Source organism: Hypanus sabinus, chromosome 25 (assembly GCF_030144855.1).
Source record: "Hypanus sabinus isolate sHypSab1 chromosome 25, sHypSab1.hap1, whole genome shotgun sequence".
In the NCBI taxonomy this organism is placed as follows: Eukaryota; Metazoa; Chordata; class Chondrichthyes; order Myliobatiformes; family Dasyatidae; genus Hypanus; species Hypanus sabinus.
This window is the reverse complement of record NC_082730.1, coordinates 23,137,609-23,160,148: the sequence shown is the minus strand read 5'-3', so window position 1 is coordinate 23,160,148 and position 22,540 is coordinate 23,137,609. Positions and strand designations below refer to the sequence as shown.

General features: G+C 40.2%; 1 protein-coding gene across 2 annotated transcripts; it reads left to right on the top strand.

Annotated features, from left to right (window-relative positions):
- The first annotated feature begins 250 nt into the window (after positions 1 to 250).
- rhocb (ras homolog family member Cb) lies at positions 251 to 20,712 on the top strand. Of its 2 annotated transcripts, XM_059950308.1 has the most exons (6): positions 287 to 397; positions 10,192 to 10,250; positions 10,975 to 11,132; positions 11,564 to 11,684; positions 11,771 to 11,901; positions 19,469 to 20,712. In XM_059950308.1, the coding sequence occupies exons 3-6, from the start codon at positions 10,977 to 10,979 to the stop codon at positions 19,637 to 19,639; spliced, it is 579 nt and encodes a 192-aa protein (XP_059806291.1). In that variant the 5' UTR covers positions 287 to 397; positions 10,192 to 10,250; positions 10,975 to 10,976; the 3' UTR covers positions 19,640 to 20,712. The 2 variants fall into 2 exon arrangements, with proteins under 2 accessions (XP_059806290.1, XP_059806291.1); XM_059950307.1 differs by lacking the exon at positions 10,192 to 10,250 and having other exon boundaries at positions 251 to 397.
- Positions 20,713 to 22,540: the final 1,828 nt, after the last annotated feature.

Here is a 22,540-nt window from a genome sequence, read left to right as displayed (position 1 = left end):
GTACACAGCCTCTGTGCTGATGCTCCACTCTAGACTGTCATCTAGGAGCACCCCCAGTGACTCTTCAAATACGATGCATGGTCTGCACTTTATTCGCAGCGCATGCTTTACTTCGCTTTCGTTAGATAGCACTAAGTTGAATGGCGGGCAGTTTCGACGGGCTGCATGGCCGGCCCTTTCCAGGTGTGAGTGCATCTTTAAGGGGCGAGGCGGGAGATGTCGAATTCGTACGGATTGTCCCGTGATTCCTAGTGGGGGAAGTCACGTGGGGCGGTGTCACGTGGGGAGGGGTGTAGGCAATTGCTCATTAACCGCCCCCTGTCCCCCGACCGAGCGGAGCTGAGGCGGCGGCCGTGCGTTTACCCTGGTCCCCGATCGACTTGAGCGCTCGGAGCAGGTGAGAGCGATGGCGATGGCGCCGGCGCACGAAGCGGGCTGCTGCTCGCGAAAGATGCGGCTGCGGCCGGCGGTTTTACCGAGTGCGACCGCTGTTCGGCCGCCACGCCCAGGGCTGGGTCTTGGCCAGGCGGTTGGCCGCCACAGCGCTGCTCACGGCGGGTAGAGGCCGGAGGGAGAGCGCGGCGTCGGCGGGCCTTGGCCGACCCCCTCAAATGGATTTGGGGCTAGCGGAGAGCAGTAGTAGCTCCCACAGATTAGGCAAGTGGGTCGGGAGCGGGGCAGGGAGCTGGTGGGATGGGGTATAGGAGCGGCGGAGTTGGGGTCGTTCGGTGAGGAACTGAACGATTATAAATGGTGGGAGTTCCCTGAAAAGCAACTGCGGCGGGGAATTGTGTGGGTGATGAGGAACGATATTAAGGTCTGTTGGTCTGGCTTGATGGTAAGCGTATGTTTGGGGAGGGGTGAGAGGTTGAAAGGTAAGAAAGAAGCAGATAAGCTTCTGTGGGTTGTGCTAGTGTAGAGGAGCAGAACGGGAGCGTGTTTTCAGCTGGAAAAATGCAAACTGGAGTTGAGTAATTGAGTCCTTTGATTCCATAACTGGCTGATACAAATTTGACCCCACATTCCTTCCTATACCCACTGTAGATTAAATATCTACCTTGAGTATTTCCATTCACTCTACTATGCTTGAGGGAGAGAATTCTAAAAATTCAGGAACCCTGAAAATGGAATTGTCTTCAACTGGAAGAATGCAATTTGGAGCTGAATAGTTGAGTGCCTAAGCCTGTTTGGTCAATCCATAACTGGCTGATGGCTTTTATGGTGAAGTGGTGCCTGTGAGACTGTTGGGTAGTAACATTGAATTGTGTAAACTGGTGGTAGGGTTGTTATTTAGGCAAGGGGACATGGTCCAGAATTTGGGGAATAGTAAACAACTGCAGCTGGTGTGGTACTATTGGATTTTGGTGTAAAAGAAATGGCTATAGGCTTGTGGTGTGGGTGAGGACTGACTGGGGAGGATGGTACATGTTGATTGTTGAAAATGCAGATTAATAGGGTAAAAGTAGTTCTGAAAAGTGTAGTAAAATGGTGGAAGTAGTCAAGTGGGTTTAGTGACTGGAAGGGCATGTAGTGTGGCTGAATAGGCTGGTGGTAATAAGAATAGAATCAAGTTGGGTTGATGGGTGCCTGAAGTTAAAAGGGATGGCAAAAGTTGGAAGGATGTGAAGTAGAATTTATAAAATTTCAAATTTTTATCAGTCACTGAAGGTGTGAAATGGGTGAAATCAAGTTGCACTCAAAGTTAGAATGTAGTATATGAATGTCTGATGAGGGCAGAGTGTATTTTGGCAGACATTTGCTCTGTGATGTATGCTTGGATGTGAATCATTGCTGCTTCATGTGCCATTACACCAGTGACTTGATTCCAAAGAAGTTCATTGGCTGTGCAATGCTCAGGAATGTCCTGAGAAATTGCAAGTTTTGGTCTTTATTTTCTGGAAGAAAAACCTCCACTATTCCCCCTGGCTTCTAGTGTATCATTTCCTTCCCTGCCTCTGTCCATAGACTCCTTAAAGTTCACCTTTGAGTTTTAGCCACATCTGATATCTTTAGCTCTAAATGTTTTTGGTAATGCCTCTGAAGTGCTTTAGGGAGATTTTTCTTCAAGTCTAACATAAATGCAATCTGTTTATAGTAGCATACTTTCCCCTTTGTTTCTGGCTGACCTATTTAAAAGTTTAATTGTACAGATTTAGCTGGTATATAAAAAAAATTTAGGACAGTTTTCAAGTTTTGAGAATTGCTGAATGTTGGGGAGTAAGAGGAATTGCTGGAAATGCTTCCAGAAAAGAGGATTGAGCTGCCTTGTGATGTTTAAATAACACAAACTTAGTCTGGGCTTGTTCACAGCATTTGATCATTTAGATAATGGGACCAATGTTTGCTGCCATCCAGAGTTGGATAAGAAAAGTGGCAAAGCCCTTCCAGCAGAAAATTATTTTTGACATTGGGGCATTGGATGCAGATAGATGGAGGAGGGTGGCAGTGGCTGGAGAATAAATTTTTGAACATCACTGCCTCAGATTCTGTGGAGTAATTCTGCTTGTTTTCCCTCCCACCTTAACCTCTTGCATCTTCATGTTATAAGGTCATCTGCTGTCCACATGCTTTAAATTAATTGTTACCAGTTGGCATGCCCCAAAATTCCATTTACATAACATCATTTAACTTACTCCTATATTGTAAAACACTTGACAGGTGTACACACTTGGTTGAATGACAAATTCAGTCTGTTTTAAACATTATTTTAAGCTGCAATTTGAAGGTGTATGAGACACTTGGAGAGGGATTTAAACCAACAATTCTGTAATTATGCAGTGGAAATTTTAATATTCATAGACAAACTAAGTCTACTGAATTTTAGGCTAATCCTTTTGCCAACTGTCATTTGTGATTTGTTTTTTGCATTGTTTTGCATTGCAGATGCATGTTTGATAAATTATACCATGTTCATACACTATCATATTTGTCATTGGCTCATTTTATCAAAATAATTGTCTACATCTGTTAAGTAGGCCACTAGCACGTTAAAATGTTTAAACTCAACATATGGGTCATAGAATTGAGATCATTGATGTAACTGCTTACAATAGCAGTAAGATGACAATGAGGTCACCAGTTTAACTATTAACTTCAATACAAGCCATGTTTTTTGCAGCCTACTGCATCATTGGTTGTAATCAAAAATTTCCCTCCTGTAGTATTTAGAAGATAATTTTGACCTGAATGATAATTATACCTTGTAGTGACTGTCACTGGTGTTAAAACAAAAACTCCTTTCCTTAAATTTCTCCTGGCATTGATCTGATTTACCTTTGACTACTTCCTATCTTTTTAACCTTTTGTGTCCTTATTCTCTGATCCGTACTTCATGTGTTCTCTCGTACAGCTATTGATTCTAGTTTTTGGGAATCTGCATGGTGCTGAATTTAATACATCATCTTGAAGATTTATAACTAGTTCCACATGCAGTTAAGTTTGGAGTAGGTTAATGCCCTTCAAGAGTCCAAGGGTAGTTTTATTGAGATATAAGTATGGATGATAAATCTTAAACAACCATACTGACTTCTCTTGAACACTGAACTGGTTCACCATACCTGTCCTCCAATACATGCTCTGCTGTGTAATGTAAATCAAGACCCATTGTTTAATGTGCAAAGCAGATGATTGGGAGGTGTTTCTGTGTATCCTACAGAAACAGATTGCTTCCCTGTTATTCTTGACAGATGGTATCAGTGAGGAATTGGGAGTTGCCTTAATGGTGTTTCAATGCTACTAGAAATTCTTAGTGGAGGGAGTTAGAAGAAAAATGGCACTATTGGAATTGTTCTGTCATCTTTGTTTAGTTTCTTTAGCTTGCAAGTCTGTACTGATCTTTTTTAAAAAAAATAGATGTGGCAGTTGTCCAGTAACTGACTGTTAAACAGTCACAAATATAATTGGGTGGAGGTGCTGTTGGTCATTTGGAATTCCCCAGCTTTATCAGAGGAAATAGTCTGATTCTTTAAAGTTTTTGCTACCCTGGAAATTTACTAGTTATTTTCAGTAGCCTGTGTTTCTGATCCAATGGTTCAGGAAGATGATCTTGGTAAACTAATTTCTGCACTTCGGATGAGGAAGAAAAAACACCTGGTTCTTGATGGCTAATTTAAATTGAATGGGTATCCAAATAATCCCTGGCTCCTGAGTAGGAGGTGGACATGCTCTTAAATGTAGGATGGAGCTAGACAGCAAAAATGTGAATGGTAGATTGAATGCATTGCAGCCTAATCCTTTCAGAACTGCACCTGATGTTAGTTTACAGCCGAGAGTAATAAACCTGTAAAAGTATGGATAATTGAACATGTTTTATCAGAGTTGAAAGCTGTTTGGCAATTTTGCATCTTTTTTTCTACCAGCAAAAGTGGTTGAGCTGTGTTGAGGATCTCCAATTCAGTTTGGAGTGGATTGTTTCTGAATTTTTATGGTTCAGCAGCTCCTGGTCTTCACTTGTGGCTTAGCTACTAAACCTGGTGGAATAATTTCTGACAGAAGAGGCAAAGGCGAGCTACTGGCGCCTTAAAACCAATCACTTTGGGCAGATGGAGCTTGTCAGCTGTGGTTGGCAGCTCATCTAGAAGGACAGCTCTGATCTCAAAGCTCTGCTGCCTTGCAACAATGCCCACTCATGAAGAAGGCTTCAGGAGTAAACCCTGAGTGGAAAGAGCTGGATTGCCCAAGGCAGTCCTACATTGAGTTCAGTGCTGTCTGGCAATTGCAATGCTGCTGGTGGAACAGTCTTTGCTGTTCCTTTGGGCTCATTAGATGAGTGGAGAATGGGCCACACGTACTGCCCTGGCTTGCGTATCTAAATAGCTAGGATGCAACATCCGTGGTTGATCCTGACCCACAGAGTCCTCATCTCATCAGGTTGACCATTGCCATTAGCTAGCACATAGTTTTGACAGTGATGGAGACAAAGATCTATTGCACATGGCAAACACATCTTGGGCACAGACATAATGCAAACCCTGTCTTGCTTAATACCTAGGCAACACACAAAATGCTGGAAGAACTCACAGGCCAGACAGCATCTATGGAAAAGAGTGCAATCATCGTTTTGGGCCAAGACACTTCAGCAGGACTCCCATCACTCACTGTGGAAAGGCCCTTAATCAATTGGACCTGTTCTCCTTTGCTTCAGTTGAGCTAATTTCGCTCTATTCCTGGGTTCAGTGTACCATACTATGTTTTCAATTCCAGAAACTACTTTATGTTGATTAGTGTAGTGGCATCAAAACTTTTCTAATAGTGCTCCACCCTTGCAGTTTTTAACTGATGAAATTGTTGCTTGAATTTGCTCCCATTTTAATTGATTGCTTTGAGTATAGAAGCTTATTGCTGTTGTACTTTTTTCAGGAATAAAATGATGGAAATACTTAATGGAGGAACAGCAACATTGGTCTGCTTTTCATGAACCATAACTGTCCATTAGATGTGACTTGCATTGTTCAAGTTAATTGTCATTCACTCATACCCATGCATACAGCTAAACAAAATATTCTTCCTTAGTGGTCAAGGTGCAAAACAGTACATAGTCTTACATAGCACATAATTACAATCAAAACATTGTCACACATATTAGCATAAGTGAGTGACTTGGCCTGAAGATTAAATTGACAGTGTGAGGTGTAAGTCATAATACTGCCAGTAACATTAAAATAAAACAAGCTGCAGTATAAATTTGTGAAATAGCAGCAATAAAAATGGTGATCAGTGCAGGATGAGTGTGTTAAATTGGGGAGGGGGAGAGGTGTAACAGTATTTAATACATTAGTTTTCTTACTGGCTTAAATTGAATCCAGCTACTTTGTAGAAAATGTCATGAGAGTGTCAGTTTCTGGTATTGGCTAGTTCTATATTGTCTACCATGAAACAAACACCTTTATCAGATCTTCCAAGTGTACAATAAGTTTCTTGTAATGCCTTGAAAGCAAAGCTTAAATTTTTTGAAAGGATGTAGCAGTGGTCAGAAATATTTGAAAGACATGATATTTAATGGTGCTGTGAGCTTAATGATCCCTGCAGAAAGGCATTGGTATGTACATGGGGTGTAGAAAAGAACGGTGAAGCAGAGGATTTGCAAATAAGTTAACTCTAAAGTTGTAAGCATCCATGTGCACATGTGAACACTTGCTTCACTGACTACAATCCATCTTTTCCATTGAGACAAAGTGAACATGACATTTCTCCCAATTACTATTTTTACTTTCATGATAACATTTCCTTTATCATGAAGTACTTTTCCATTGAGTTTGCTGCTTTGTTTTGAAGTTCACTAGTTAAATCTATATGTATTCATTATTGAAATAGTTTGATAACCAATACTTTCTTTAAACTAAAACTCTCAATGGATTTCAGTCCTTCATGGGTTAATAGTTAAAATGCAAGTCCATGACATGTAGTTTTCTGCTGTACATTGAGGAAGATCAATTTCCTTTTTCTTAAAATTGCTTAATCTGATCAAAAATACTGACCTAATTCATCTTGGGTGGCACAAAATTTGATCCAAGATCAAGTTCCATTGCTACAGTATTCATGGTTGTGCATTATCCTTCAACTTGCTAAGTAGAATTTTGATACAAGTGTCGGCTTTCAAACTAGAAAGGGAGTAATAGGAAAATTGTTTAGCACTTTCTCTGGAGGACAATCGTTATTCATCTCTCCAGGATGGGAATATTCAGTTCAGTGAGCTAGCTGTTTGGTCCCTTGTAACATTGTACTGCTGATGAGGTAAAATCGTGCTACTGTGCTGTTTAGTAAATATTATCAAAACATGGATTTCCCTGTATAACATGACTGTTTTTGCTTGAGCATCAGTAAGTATTCATGGAGTGTCATTTAATCTGTATTGCTAGTCTGGCTGTCAATTTTGTCTTGTGTCCAGTCTGGTAGGCTCTATAGTTTTCATTAAAGTAGGACTTCAAAGGACTTTCCAAACATCTGAACTAAATTTCATTCATTTCCTTCTGGGGTTCAATAAATTTTATGCTATATTTGCTTTTCCTTCTATGTTGAATACCCCAATGGCTCTTGTAATGAATTCTACCGGAAGTAGGAATTGATTAGCAACTGACAACATTTTCTCCATGCTAAAGAGTTGATGTTTACATGATACTGCATTTAGAAAAGGAAAACATCTTTAGAGAAAAATCTGCTTATTCTCAGTCAGTTTGATGTAGGGAGGATGTTTTCTCCTAGCTGATATGAGCAAATATCATTCAAGAGGTGGACCATTTTCACTAGAGATTTCTTCCCTTGGACTGCAAATCTGAAGAATCCTCTACCTTGGTTCAGTGGGAGCTCATTGCTGGGTTTATTTACAATTTCTTGATACTCAAGTAATTAAAGTGTGGCTTTTTTGCTGGAAAATGGTGAGGTAAATCATTAATCTTGATTGGCACAACACATGGATAGAGAAAGCTTTGGAAAACTGAAACAAGATGATGCAGCCATGGGTCATGTGTTCTGCCTTGCAAGATTACTGATCTATCTTGCTATTTGATTGTGATAATGAGTGAAACTTCCCATTGGATTGTAATGAATCCAAAGGTAAACTAGTGACCTTTGGAGACCATCATTGAGAACAAGTCCTTTGGGTTGCCCCTTGTATGGGAAGATGGCTATTAGTGGCAATATCTAAACAGTAGATATTGCCCCTGACAGTGGAACAGCAGGTAGTTGTCTGCAGGTTATGCTGGAAATACTTTGGCCATTACACTTCATTTGTTATGAAATCAGCTACATCTAGGATATTATTGGTTTCATTAACTTCTGGTAGCTATTCTGATTTAGCTGATCCAACTGTATGCCTGCTCTGCTTTTGTCATGTTCTATTTCTGTAATAAAGTAGAATCACTTTTATTAAAACTAATTTGATTTGCTTTCCAAAATTAGGCCTTTTTCTTTGACTGCAAAATGCATTGTGCTCTGGATATGGTTAAGCACTTCATGGAGCTAATGTTAACTTCCCCCTCAAGTTTGTGTTGTACTGAAGTGCAAAGTGTGTATGGATTGTTCACATTAAATAGCAAGTTACTTAAGTTATTAATTGATATATGCTAATTTATTAATGATTAATAGGCATTTAACTGCTTTTGAGCTGTATTTTGCATTACTTGCATTTGGAATAGCTGCATGCAATTGTACTTTGTGTTGCTCCTTTCGGAAATTGCATCATAGGGTAAACCTTAATGAGTGGCCTATCTGTAACAGATTGTTTCTTCTCACGTTCCCAGTAGATCTCAACTTGTTCATTGACGTGAATGAGTTGGAGGTATATTCTGAGCACGTAGCAAATGATTAAAGATGACTAGGTGACTTCTATTGTTTACCTTGGAGTAGAGTGAGGGCTAAATGACTTCTGCATTGCTGGGTCTGCAGTGTACTTCCATTAAAATTGGTTTAAGGGTGTAACAATTTCCAAATACACAATTGGCAGTGATCCCTCTGGACAAAGTCTCTTCCTTTGCCCTGTTCCTTTTCCAAACTGAACGCAGCTAAATTACTTCCTGGATGTTTGACTGGGCTACCAATATGCAAACGTTGTATTCCTGTTGCTACTTATGGGTGTTCCTCCCTCTTCCTCTTTGGTTGGCCTCAGTCTCCTGACAGGAAGCACATTTGTTCCAAACCAAGACCTATAAGTAATGGTGTTTCTGACTCACAGCTGGAACTTGACAAATAGACTCTTCATTCCTGACTCCTGAAGTTTGAATTTTAGCTTGGTGGGTGTGGTTAGAAGGAAACACTACTCTTGGGCTTGGCACGTTTTGAAGTCTAATCTGTAGGCTCCGTCAGAAGCCTTAGTATTTCTTTCCCACTGTGGCTTGAAGCCTTTCAATTTAGAATGATTACTAGTTTATTCCTTTCTCTGCAATACTTGTTGATGTGGGCAGGGCAACTGTTAGACAAATCATTTTATGAATGCAGAACTTTTACAATGCTCTCATTTTGTCTACTTGCCAATTGATGCCCATTTGGATAGGACTTGCTGAAAACTCGTGGCTTGTGGGCTTTGAAGGCTTAAAAAGCCTTGTAGGTTGCACAAACTTCCCATTGATTCTTTAAGCCTTAATGACATAAGATTAGGATGGGATAAGTAATTGTCAAACTGTATTTGGTGAGGGGTCTTGTGGCTTCCAGCATGAGGCATGGGGAATCTGGCCACCAGTGCTCCTGCTTGGATACAATTTTCAGTCATCAGTCTACCTTGGTTGATAGCAGTCTAGCTTAAGTTCAGCTTTGGACACTTGGGAGTTTTGGCATTTTTGTGCTGTATTGTATTGAATGAAAGCCAGAGGAGGCTGTTTGACCCTGCCCTAAGCTTTTTAAACTTTTTTGTCCTAGCCCCCTCCTATTATAGGCAAAGGGATCTTGTCTATCAAGAGTCTTCAGAATTGTGAATGCTTGTGACATCTTTTAATTCTAAACTGAAGTGAATAAAACCTAGTTAGCCCAAATGAGAGAGTACAACCACCACCTCCCCTTCTCCTTCTCTCCTCTTCTCCCCCCCCCCCCCCAAAAGAATCAGTCAGGTGAATCCTTACTGCATTTTCTCTGGCATATAGGCCAGAGCTGCCCTGTCTTTGTGGCAAGACTTCTGTGCCTGTACATTAGGTCTGCAAATAAGTAAACAGTGCCATTTGCCTCTGCATGTAGTAATGTGATGGGGCATCCAGACTCCTCGTACAGCAACACTTCTCAATCCATCATCTCTTGCGTAATATTCTGTTTTGGCCTATGGTTAGTAACATCAGCAGGATAAACATTTGTTTAGTTCCTTTTGCGTGTATGAAATATTCTATTCACCAGTGCAGTGCTGTTCCAGTGGCTAGTATTTTTATTAATCTAGGCATTATCTTGTGTATGACACCATGTGCGTATTGACTACTATATCCAGTAATGGAAGAATGTATTTCAAGGTAGTGGATTCCAGTTAATTGAGGCAGTGGCTTATTTGGAACAACCCACGGAACAATTAAATCAAGAAAATGGCATTCCCTCAATTTATCTGAGAACTGTGCTGCTTGATTGGGACAGGAAACTTGCTGAACACTTTCTATTTAATATCTATTGCGCTTGGGTGGCTGTTGCATGCTACATGCTCAGACCAATCAGTTTTGAATAGTTTGTGTTCAAGAAGCACTGATTTGTCACTGATAATTGAGAAATAAGTTAAGAATTTACCAGTTTCAGGTGTTCGGACTTGGTGGTGCCAGAAACGATTGGGAGTGCAAAAAAATTTGAAGGTATCTACAGTCATCTTGAATGTTCTTATGAAAACTGATTTGGAGGTTTGTCATTTAACATTAAAGGCAATACATTATCTGCACTAGTTATCTGATTTTGTTCATTTAGTCAATGAAGAGATATTCCTCTATTGGAAGTAAGTTCTTTATTACTGTAGCAGTATTGGTAGTATTCTAATTCTGTATTTCATTTAAATGCATAAATTTTAACTCATTAAACAGTAGCAGTTTTGTGCTTAACTTCAATAAAGCTTTGACTAATTAGACCAGCTGATTAATTGGGCCATAATGTGCTCCTCCTGATGTGTCCCAATTAGCCAGAGGTCCATTAACTCATTGCTTGTACCTTGAGCAAATGGAATTGGAGGAAGGGTGGGGGGTGGAGAAGGGGAAGGAGCACCATAAGTGGTATTGGCAAGTTTTGACTAGCATCAAACTAAATGCAACATCCACATCTAACTTCCAGTCTCACAAAGCCATTGAATGCTTTTCATTTTGTTTCCAATTGAACCCCCTATTTAATCATGCACAAACTTGACTATGGAAGAAGAGTGGGATTTGAGTGAATAATGACATGTTTTATTCTATTGCACTGAAGCATTAACTTAATTGCTAGTTGATCTCTGTATCACAATGCTTCAGTTTAGTCCAAATTTCACCATTTGTACTAAACAGGGCACATTTCAGATTGTTGTCTTCATTACTAATTGAGCTTTTCTTCTAGAGATGGCTGCAATTCGGAAAAAGTTGGTGATCGTTGGAGATGGTGCTTGTGGCAAGACATGTCTTCTGATTGTCTTCAGTAAAGATCAGTTTCCTGAGGTGTATGTACCAACTGTTTTTGAAAACTACATTGCAGACATCGAAGTGGATGGCAAGCAGGTGAGTTTGCTTGTTGTTCCAACATGTCAACTGGTTCAAACAATTCATATAATGAAAATAAAGTTTACACTTCTATTTTTTCCCTTTGGATTTCCTAAATTAAAAATGCTTGTACATTGTAAAACATCAAAAGGGATATAAAATAGCTATTTTGGCAGTTGAGTGCTGCACATCTGGGTCAACTATAATACACTGAATGTTGCTAACTGTTGGCATCTTAACTAAATTCTCAAAGATTTCTTAAACAATTTGGGTCAATGTTTAATGTTGATCAGGTTGACTGGAATTGGGTTCAGTTCAGTTTTGGATATGAAGTTTAGATTTTGTTGTCACTACTATTTGCCGTGGTTGAGCTAACTTGCCTATATTTATAATGTAATACAGAATGGATTGGTTTTTTGCTCCAGATAGCAAGTTGCATTTTGTTGCAGGTTGAACTTGCACTCTGGGACACAGCTGGGCAAGAAGATTATGATAGACTCAGACCTCTCTCCTATCCAGACACCGATGTTATTTTAATGTGTTTCTCAATTGATAGTCCGGACAGCTTGGGTAAGTTCATTATTATTCAGGCTATCTTGTAACTAATGCAAAATAATCACATGGCAATTATTAATATAGTATTAAACTTCATGCAGAAAATATTCCTGAGAAGTGGACACCTGAAGTGAAGCACTTTTGTCCCAGTGTGCCAATAATTCTAGTCGGAAACAAGAAGGACTTGCGAAATGATGAAAACACGAGGAAAGAACTTGCCAAGATGAAACAGGTATTTTTCAATGGTGTTTTGTAGAGCTGGGTATCTCAGTAAAACTTTGACCTACTTCATTTGTCCCTGCATTTGATTCTATGCTGTAATGTCTAAAATGGTCAAATTGTACATTGGATAACAGATGGAACACAGCTAGAAAGTTGTGCTAGTGATCAGATGATTAGCCAGGCCATTAATGGGCCCTTGAGAGGATGAGATTATTGTACAATGCCAAATCTTAGATACTAAAATCAGAAAGAATTCCTTAGTTTTTGGTATGAAAGTTCAAGAGGGAAGAGCAACAGAAGGCCTGGGATAAAAGCCAATTTGAATAGGGAGTGCTTTACATTTTGATTATATCACCCAGGAAATATTAACAGATGTGAATGACAATATTGATGTATTTCTAGGAAAATAAAAGCAATTGTGAAGCTGTTCACTAGTACTCTGCAGTTCATTTGAAATGCTGTGTGGCTTAATTGGGATGAATTGTTAAAATACTAAACAACAATGTTAAATGGGGAGATTCTGCTCTGATATTTGGTCTCCCAAGCTGCTTTAAAATAGCAATATTTTGCTGATCACTTATCTGCAAAACTGAGAATATGGTGTGCAAAGGGTGATGGTAATTGAGGGGTTGCAGGAAAAAAGTTGGAAGATATTTTGATGTTCAAAATGGGAATGACGTGATGTTTCCAACAGCTGTAGAGCAACATACTGGGCTAAGTAACAAGTGTGAATGACTATAGTAGATGGGGTAGTATTGGCTTATTGCATTCTTCAGTGGTCAGGGCAATGCACATAACAAGGAAGTGTTGTAGCTGTAAAACTTTGGTTAGGCTGCATTTGGAGTATTTTGTGCAACTCTCTAACTCATTGAAGGAAGTATGCAGTGGCTTTAGAGTACAAATGAAATGCAATGTTGGCAAGTGTATGGAAATGTACTTCAGTGAAAGAAATAACAGGGAGACTGTTCTTTAGATGGGGAGAGAATTCAAAATGCAGAAATGAAAAGGGACTTGGGAGTCCTTGTGCAAGATGCCCTAAAGGTTGAGTTGGTGGTGCAGAAGGCGAATGCAATGTTGGCATTCATTTCTAGAGGTATAGAATACAAGAGCAGGGTTGTGATGTTGAGGCTGTAGAAGGCACTTGTGAGACCACATTTGGGAGTATTGTGTGCAGTTTTGGGCTCCTAATTTTAAAAAGGATATACTGACATTGGGTTCAGAGAAGATTCACAAGAATGATTTCAGGAATGAAAGGGTTACTGTGAGAGGAACATCTGGCAGCTCTTGAGCTGTTTACCCTGGAGTTCAAGGGAATGGAGGGTGGGGGGAGTGTGGGGAAAGATCTCATAGAAACATTCCAAATGTTAAAGGCCTGAACAGATTTGATAGCAAAGTTATTTCCATGGTAGTGGAACCTAGGACAAAAGGGCACAACTTCAGGATTGGAAGGCATCCACTTGGATCAGATGCAGAGAAATTACTTTAGTCAGAGAGTGGTAAACCTGAGAATTTCGTTGCTACAAGTGGCTGTGGAGGCAAAGTCATTAGGTGCATTTAAGGTAGAGGGGTTCTTAATTAGCCAGGGCATCAAAGGGTACAGAGGAGATGACTGGAAAATGGTAGAGCAGACTTGATGGGCCAAACAGCCTACTCTGCTCTTCTGCTAAACTTGACGGTTTTACTAAAGGCTGACTGGGATGCTCCTTGGTTAGAGGGTATGAGCTACAATTGAGTTCAACCCTCAATCAGATTGACACTAGGGATTACATTTAAGATGGGGGATGGGTAGTATTTAAGGGGACCGGTGGGGCAAATAGAATGGTGAGTTCCCTGCATAGACTACTAGGATAGTAGATACAACAGGGGTGTTTGTAGATATTGTATGATATGGCAGGATATAGATTATGCACACAGATTTGAGTTGTGATTTGTGTATAGCACAGACATGGGTAAAAGGGCCTGCACCTCTGCTCTCCTCTTCACCAGTTCTTGCTTTAGTTGCTTTAACTGCCACAGCATTGCCTGGATGCAGTCTCCAACATAACCCCACAATAAATTCCCTTTGTTCTATCATTCTGTGCTTACTCTTAACTTTTCTCCTCTGGTCATTTCAATTCATAAAATTGCTCGCGGTTGGAGACTTGACTAGCACTGCAAGATACTCCCACTCTGCCCTGTTTGCTTAGTATGTGTCACTTTAATTTTCTCTATTAACCTTTCTTCTGCAATTTCAGTTGGACCCCTGAAGTTGAATCCTTGTGTGTAGAATTAAGGAACTGGAAGGGTAAAAAAAGATCCTGATGGGAGTTATATTCAAGACTCTAAACAGTAGCCAGGATGTGGGGTACAAATCACAACGGGAAATAGAAAGGCAAGTAAAAAGGGAATGTTGCTATAGTCATTGGAGAGTTCAGTATGCAGGTAGATTGTGAAAATCAGGTTGGTGCTGGATCCCAAGACAGAAGACAACTATGCCATAAGGGGAGAGCCATAATGTAAGAGGATACATCTTTTTTCAGATGTAAGAGGCAAGAGTGGATATTCAGCTGCTGGAGAGGTGGTAGTGGTGGGGAGACAAAGAACTGCTGATGAGCTTAAGTATTTTCCATCAGTTTTCACTGGAAGACATGAGCAGTGTGCCAGAAATTTGACTGTTGAGGCAGAAGTGTTGATGTTATGAAGGAGGTGCTTTGAAAGCTGAAGTTCTAAAGGTGTATATGTCATCTGGACCAGTTTGATTGCATCAGAGGTTCTGAAGGAGGTAGCTGAAGAGATTGAGGGCTTGGTAATTTCTCAAGAATCACTAGATTATGCAATAGTTCTAGAGGACTGGAAAATTGCAAATGTCACTCCATTCAAGAAGAGGAGGAGGCAGAAGGGAAATTATAGATCAGTTAGCCTGACTCCAGTGCTTGGGAAGATGTTGGAGCCTATTAAAGCCAAGGGTTTTCAGCATACTTGGAAGCACATGATAAAATGGGCCAAAACCAGCATGATTCCTTGAGGGGAAATCTTGCCTGACAATTGGAATTGCTTGAAGAATCAGGCAGGACAGACAAAGGAGTCATTGGATGTTTAAATGGGTTTTCTGAAGGCCTTTGATCTCAGTAGCCTCATGTGCAGCACCTTGTTAGAGCCCATGGATAGGAAAGGTATAGCATGGATGGATTGGTTGACTGGTAAGAGGTAGTCAGAATAAAGGGGGGCCTTTTCTGGTTGACTGCTGTCTTTGTGGCCAAGTTTGCAGACAATATGAAGATCAATGGAGGGGCAGGTAGTGTCAAGGAAGTTGGGTGTCTACAGGAACTTAAATAGATTGGGAGAATGAACAAATGAGTGGCAGATTGAATAGTGTAGGGAAGTATATGGTCATGCACTTTGGCAGAAGGTATATTGGTATAGACAATTTTCTATATGGAGAAAATTCAAAAACCAGTGGTACAATGGGACGAATCCTTCTGTAGGATTCCCTAAAGGTTAACCTGCAGGTTGAGTCTGGTAGAGAAGCCAAATGCAGTGTTAGCTCTAATTTCATGAGGACTAAAATATAAAAAGCCAGGATGTAATGGGGCTTCAGGGTGTTGATCAGACCACATTTGGAGCATTGTGCAGTTTTTGGCCTCCTTTCGAAGAAATGTGCTAATATTGGAGAGGATCCAGAGGAGGTTCAGGACAATGACTCATTCCTGGATTCAATGTATGAGGAGTGTTTGGGTCTAGGCCTGTACATGCTGGAATTTAGAAGAATGAGGGGTGAACCTTCATTGAAACCCATCAAATATTGAAAGGTCTCGATAGAATATGGAGAGGATGTTTCGTCTAGTAGGGGGAGTCTAGGCTCAGTTGCCCACAAATGGGGAATTTCTTTAGCCAGCTTGCAGTGAATCTGTGGCATTTATTGCCAGAGAACGCTATGGAGGCCATGTCACTGGGTATATTTAAAGTAGTTGAGTTCTTGATTTGGTGTTGGAGGTTAAGGGGAAAAGGTGGGAGACTGGGGTTGAGGGGGGTAATAAATCAGTCATAATAGAATTTCAGAGCAGACTCCATTGGCTTGAGTGGAGTAACTACATCCTACTGCGATGGTCTGCTGTCATATGTATATAAATTGCACTTTTTCTAGGCCTGTTTTAAAAAATTTTGAATTTACTAAAATCTTCATTTTAAAGTTTACAACATGTCCACTTAGAATTGGCAATATTTCTTAAAGCCCCTGTAATTTTGTGCACTTCAAATCTTAACCTCTGACTGGTTTACATTTTCAATAGGGGCAATTCATCTGTCATTTTAAGTAATGGGGTTGATTTTTCAGTGTTTCCAATGCCTTTCTAATTACTGTGGCACTTCCTGAACAAAGGCTAGTCTTGTTCAACAGAATTATACATTTTCTAATTTTTTTCAGTTATTCTGCAATATTAAGCCAGTCTAATTGGAAGAAGTCTCAGCGGCAGGCTAGATGAAATAATCATTGTGGCTTGAATTTATTGCTTTTTTCCCAAAACTTTATGGTGCAGCTTGGATCCTATTCAAACAGATCTCATGTGGCAATAGTTTCAGGTATACATCAAGGCAAGGTGATTAAAAATTGGGCAGCCTTCTGACTTGAAGCCTACCCAAGATACGTTGGACTTGGGTGATTGGTTTAATGATTTAAAAACCTTTTTTATCACAGTAATTCAGCAAAACTTTGCTCTAGACCAGAGGTCAGGTCAATTACTGTCTTGCTAAACCCTACCCACTCCATAGTTAATTATTCTGTATTTTATATAGGTATCCAACTTCTGCTTGTTACTACTGTTGCACTTATGGGTGTGATCATAAAGCTTTATGGTATTTGGATTTTACTGAAAAGTTGAATGTCTTTGCCGCCTTTTGTTTAAATGCTGACTCTATTCCCTGGGTTTCTCATTTGATTGAAAGATTTCCAATGTTTGTGACCATTTCCCCATTCACATTCAAGTGAATCTATTTGAATCTGATTTTGTGCAAATTTGACTCTATTGTATAAAACTCTTATTGAGAGAATGAGTCCATGGGTCTGTTTATTAGCATTCATCTATCCCTCCCAAACATTAACACAAATTTGCCCATTTTCCAGACCTTGTTTAATAAGCATTACAGTGGCTATACAAAAATATCCAGAGAAGGAAGTGCAGAAATGAAGTATTTGCATTGCCTTTGAACATTTAAAGAATTGCAAAATTTGTGGTCAGTAGCTTGGACACTTGATCAATCTAATCTGTATTTACACTTCAAAGGCGGAACTTGTGTTTCTCCATATTTTGCCAGTTAAGAATTAAATGGGAAGGGCAAGAAATGGGATGAGATTGAAAGAGGTGCTGCAAGGCATAATCCACTACTTATTACAGTGCAGGATAGGGCTTTATCACTCAACAACCCTGATTATTTTAACCCTAGCTTCAATCACATGTCAAATTACAGTGAGAATTAGCCCACCAACTAGTGTCTTTGGAATGTAGGAGGAAACCAGAGCACCCAAAGGAAACACAGGCAGTCATGGGGATAATAATAAAACTCCTTAGACAGTGGGGAAATTAACTTGTGTTGCTGGTACTGTGAAGCTTTGTGCGAACCACTTTACTGTCTCCTTTCCCATTAATCTGCCAAGTTGACTTTTGTGCATGTTTAATTTTAGCTAATTTTGAGCTTTTACAAGTTTCGCTCATCTGCTTCCATTTTTCTACTTTGCAGCAGATGTGACAATGCTTGCTGCTGGTCTCCTCTTGATTTCCTAGTCTCTAAGACCTGACTTCAAAGTTTGTCTTTGAAGATGGAGGCTTGTATTTTTTGTCCCCAACCATTAAATTACTCCATGTAACAATTTCTCAACAGATTTGAGATGCAGTACAGTAACTGGCCCAACAAGCTATTACACCCATTTAACCAATTAACCTACTAACCTGTGTTTTTGGAATGTGGAAGGAAGCCAGAGCATCTAGAGAAAATCAACATGGTCGGTGTGCAGATTCCTTTTAGCTGTGGGAATTGAACAAGAGTTGCTGGTGCTGGCATTTTGCTAACTGCTGTGCTACTGTGGTTAATGACCCAATCTTGTGCTTCTAAACTGAGTGAAATTTTGTTTGAATGGAAGTCTCATTTTTAATTTTAGACCTCTAACTGAACTGAATTATGTTATTTTAAGACTAGTACAACAGGATGTTTGCTCCACCCCTCTATTTGCTGCAGGCACTTTCCCTCCCAGTTGAGCTAAAATTGACTTGCTTTGTGTTCAAGGAAGTGCATCTAGATTTGGTAATCTGATACTAGCAACTCTTCCCTCTTGTAGTTCTGCATATGTATCTGATATGCTAGTCTTCTGAAGCAATTTGGTCTTCACACTGGCATATCTTTGTCAGAGCATCTCTTGTCCTTGCATTAGTTTATTTTTATCTAATTTTTTTGAGAATAATCTGAAACAGCTGCCTAGAAGGATGTTGTAGAACAAGTTTAAGGCTGCTTAGATGGAAGGCAATGAGATGAATTTAAATGCTATATATTGTACCATATGCTGTTTGTATAGAATCGCTTGCTTCCATTTGCTTGGCAGTGGGATTATTGGTGGGGAGATTGAGTTTATCAATTTTTCCAAAATGGATTCTGGCATTGCTTTATCAAGATGGGCAAGTTCTTTATACTGTCTGTTGGTGTTCACTTGACTAAATAAAACTCTCAACTTGGTCCTTTGAAGTACAGTCTATTATTACATTGTGCAAGAGGAATAGCGTAGTGGGCATTTTCCTGTTGGAGAACACAGGGTTGAAATCTTGTGTGTGACAGTCTTGATTTTGCTATGTTTCATTGTCCATGTTGGTTGACATGAGCTTCTAGTCCAGCAAAAGCTTCAAAGGTACATTTATTATCAAACTACTTAATGTAGTATACAACTCTTAAGATTCGTCCTCTCCAGGTAACCACGAAACAGAAAAATTATGGAGTCTTTCAAAGAAACATCAAACCCACCCTCCAGACAAAAAACAGTAACACAATCAACAACCCCCAAGCCCCCTCCCCACAAAACAGAACATAGACCCTCAAACTGCCCTACCCACAATGCACAAGAATATCAAACTCCATCTCTGCACAAAACACAAGAACATCAACCCCTTCCCAGAATTCCCTGCATAAAACTAATGACCCAGAACAGCTACCCCCACCAAAACCCCTCCCCCTCAAAACAAGAACATTGGTCCTCAAGACCCCTCCCTGTACAAAAAACAAGACAAGAATAGTGACCCCCCCCCAAACTGTCACCTCTCAAAAAAAAAAATGAGGGATTTGACAAGCACAGAATATAACTGTTATTGGTGATACCCCCAGTTAAATCCATCCATGGCTATATTCCACTTTGCTTCCTACAATCCATTATTGGCAAGCCTCTAGTTCTGCAGAAATGCCACACTTTTCCATTTCAACTTGTTGAATCTCACTTGGTCAAAGCTTCCACATGCAGGTTTAACAAGGCTATTAGTTCTAGTGATACTTGCTTTAAAATGTAGTATTAGTGATTAGCTTGGCTTTGATCAGTGGTTGCTAATTCATGATTTTTCTGCTCGCAGGAACCTGTAAAGCCAGAGGAAGGGCGGGATATGACCAACAAGATCAGTGCTTTTGGTTACATGGAGTGCTCTGCCAAAACAAAGGAAGGAGTCCGGGAAGTCTTTGAGATGGCCACAAGGGCTGCATTACAAGTCAAACATAAGAAGAGACGCAAGTGTGTGTTGTTGTAGGGATCTAATGCATACTATCGCATGTACTGTATTAGACGTAATAACATTTATCAACTATTTACACAGTATATGGAGACTTGCTCTTCCCCTGGTTTCCGAATGGCTACTTTTCAAACACTTTAGTCTGAGCCTTTGACTTGCTGTGTAATGCTTAGTATCTGAAATAGGGCAATGGGAGGAGTTTAGTGTTGACCTGACCATGAACACCAGCACCTCATGACAGTGTGGGTTTAAGTACTGTATGATCAGGGGATGGGGGAACGGGGGTGGGATTTGATACCATTTGGGTATCTTCATTGTTATAAATTCATTATAAAACAAGGTAACCATAGTGTCAAACACAACTTTTCTGCATAGTTCCATTAACTTGAACATTTGATACAAAGCATGGATTAGTTTGTGTAAACATTTTATTCTGTAGCCTTTTACTATTTGCTGAAATAGTTTTCAAAACCTTCTCTACACTTTACATTTTTCTCTCCATTCTAAGCATCGCAAGCCAATCTCGCAGTAGTGCAATGAACTCCTGTGAATGGTAGTGTAATGGCTTTTGTATAATTGCATTCCGTTAAGCATCTGATCTTGTAGATTTATTGTATTGAAATTCATTTGTATTGAAGCTGATTTATATAAAATGCTAACTGTCAATACCTGATTGCAAGCACCTATCCTAAAGGTTTACAGTTGTAACCATGTTTTTGAGTTTTGTGGTGACTGGCTACACTTCTGAACAGTTTTATTACAATTGCTCAGAGGCTCTGCTCCCTTTGTACAATAGACTTGTAATTGCCTTGTTAATCAATTGCTAGACAAGCTGCTGAAGCAGTTTACCCAAAGAATGTTCCTATACATTTGCTCTGGTTCTCTGCAGCCTGCACAGCTAGCATGTCTCTCTTGTATGCAATAACCAATGATGTGGCTTCAGTGCAAAATCATTTTGCTTTCATCCTGGTTACAACATACAGACAGTTGGCACTTACCAAATGTTTTAAAAAAAACTAGAAATAAATTCAGTGGAACACTTTAAACTGTGCCTGTAATTGAAATTGCAGTAAAGGTTTCTTTACTTTCAAGATTTTGCATGTGTAAATATTTGAAATGGGAACTTGAGCACTAAATCTAACTGATTCTGTTTACAGCACAAAACTATTTTGCCCTGCATCTGCTGGAACTGGTAAAACCAGTTCTAGTTGAATGGACCAGCTTATTATAATGGACTACGGTTGTCTCTTGAATAGCAACCAGCTATGGCCAACAACTTGCCACTGGCTTGTGAATATTCACAGCCTATTGCTCTATTTCTAAAATTATAGAAATGTAACAGGACATTTTGCAACAATGGAAGAAATGGATAATATCTGTGATGATTCTCAGAACTGGCAAAAAGTTGAATGAGGTATGAACCATGGTTGATTTTTGCAGAATTCCATTTACGAACCTATTTCATTATTTCCCTACTGCATTCATTAAAGCTTCATGCAACCTGGGCCCTTATCTAAGAAAGTATGTGCAGGCATCCAGAGGTTTCTGAGAAGGATCCTGTGAATTAAAGTTAATCTGTAGATGTGGAGTTTAGAAGGTGGGGAGGGGGAGATCACATTGAATATCTTGTCAAATATTAAAGGATCTAGATAGAATAGATGTGAAGGTGTTTCCTGTAGTGGGAAGTAAAGGACTGAAGGGCAGTCTCAGAATAGAAAAGTACCTGTTAGAACAGATGAGGAAGAATTTGTTTAGCCAGAGGATGGTGAATTTGGAATTCATTGTCACAGGCCGCTGTAAAGGTCAAGTCATTGAATATGGAGGTCATTTCTTCGGCAGTTTGAATGGGCTACAACTGCGCAAGCACGTAAAGGTCATCCTGTGAGAACTGGGAGAATTTAAAAGGCGAGCAGATTATCAGAGTGGACAATGGAGTAGTGGGAGACAGTGGGAAGGCTTTAGCTCGAGACTTCGGCGAGGAGAAGCTTGCTCCCAGTGAGCTAGAGCTGGATAAGCTCCTTTAATTAATCTAATTAACTTAAAAGATAATGGAGGCAGCAGTTAGGACAGTTGAGTGCTCTGTTTGTAGTATGTGGGAAGTCAGGGTGAGAACAATTGTCCCTAATGACTACACCTGTAAAAGGTGCATCCAACTGCAGCTCCTGACAAACTGAATTATGGAACTGGAGTTGGATGAACTTCGGATCATTTGTGAGGCAGAAATAGACAGGAGTTTAATGGAGATAGTCACCCTTATAAGTCAGGAGACGGGTAGCTTGGGTGACGGTCAGGAGAGGGAAGGGGAATAGACAGGAAGAGCAGAGCACCCCGTGGCCTTTCCATCAATATTAAGTATACCGTTTTGGATACTGTTGGTGGGGATGACCTACCAGGGACAAGTTGCAGTTGTCAAGTCTCTGGCACTGAGACTGGACTCTTAACTCAGAAGGGAAGGAGTGAAAAGAGGAGAGCAGTAGTAATAGAGGATTCAATAGTTAGGGGACAGATAGGAGGTTCTGTGGGAGAGATCGAGAATCCTGGATGGTCTGTTGTCTCCCTGGTGCCAGGGTTTGTGATATCTCAGATCAAGTTCTCTTCTCAAGAAGGAAGGTGAGCAGTCAGATGTTGTGGTCCATGTAGGGACCAATGACATGGATAGGAAGGAGGTGGTCCTGCAAAGTGTTTGGGAAGCTAGGTGCAATGTTGAAGGACAGGACCTCCAAGGTTGCAATCTCAGGATTGCTACCTGTGCCATGTGCTAGTGAGGCTAGAAATAGGAAGACAATGCAGCTAAATGTGGCTAAGGAGTTGGTGCAGGAAGGAGAGATTCATGTTTCTGGACAATTGGGCCTTGTTCTAGGGAAAGTGGGACCTGTTCCTACAGGACGCGTTGCACCTGAACTGGAGGGGGACTAACAA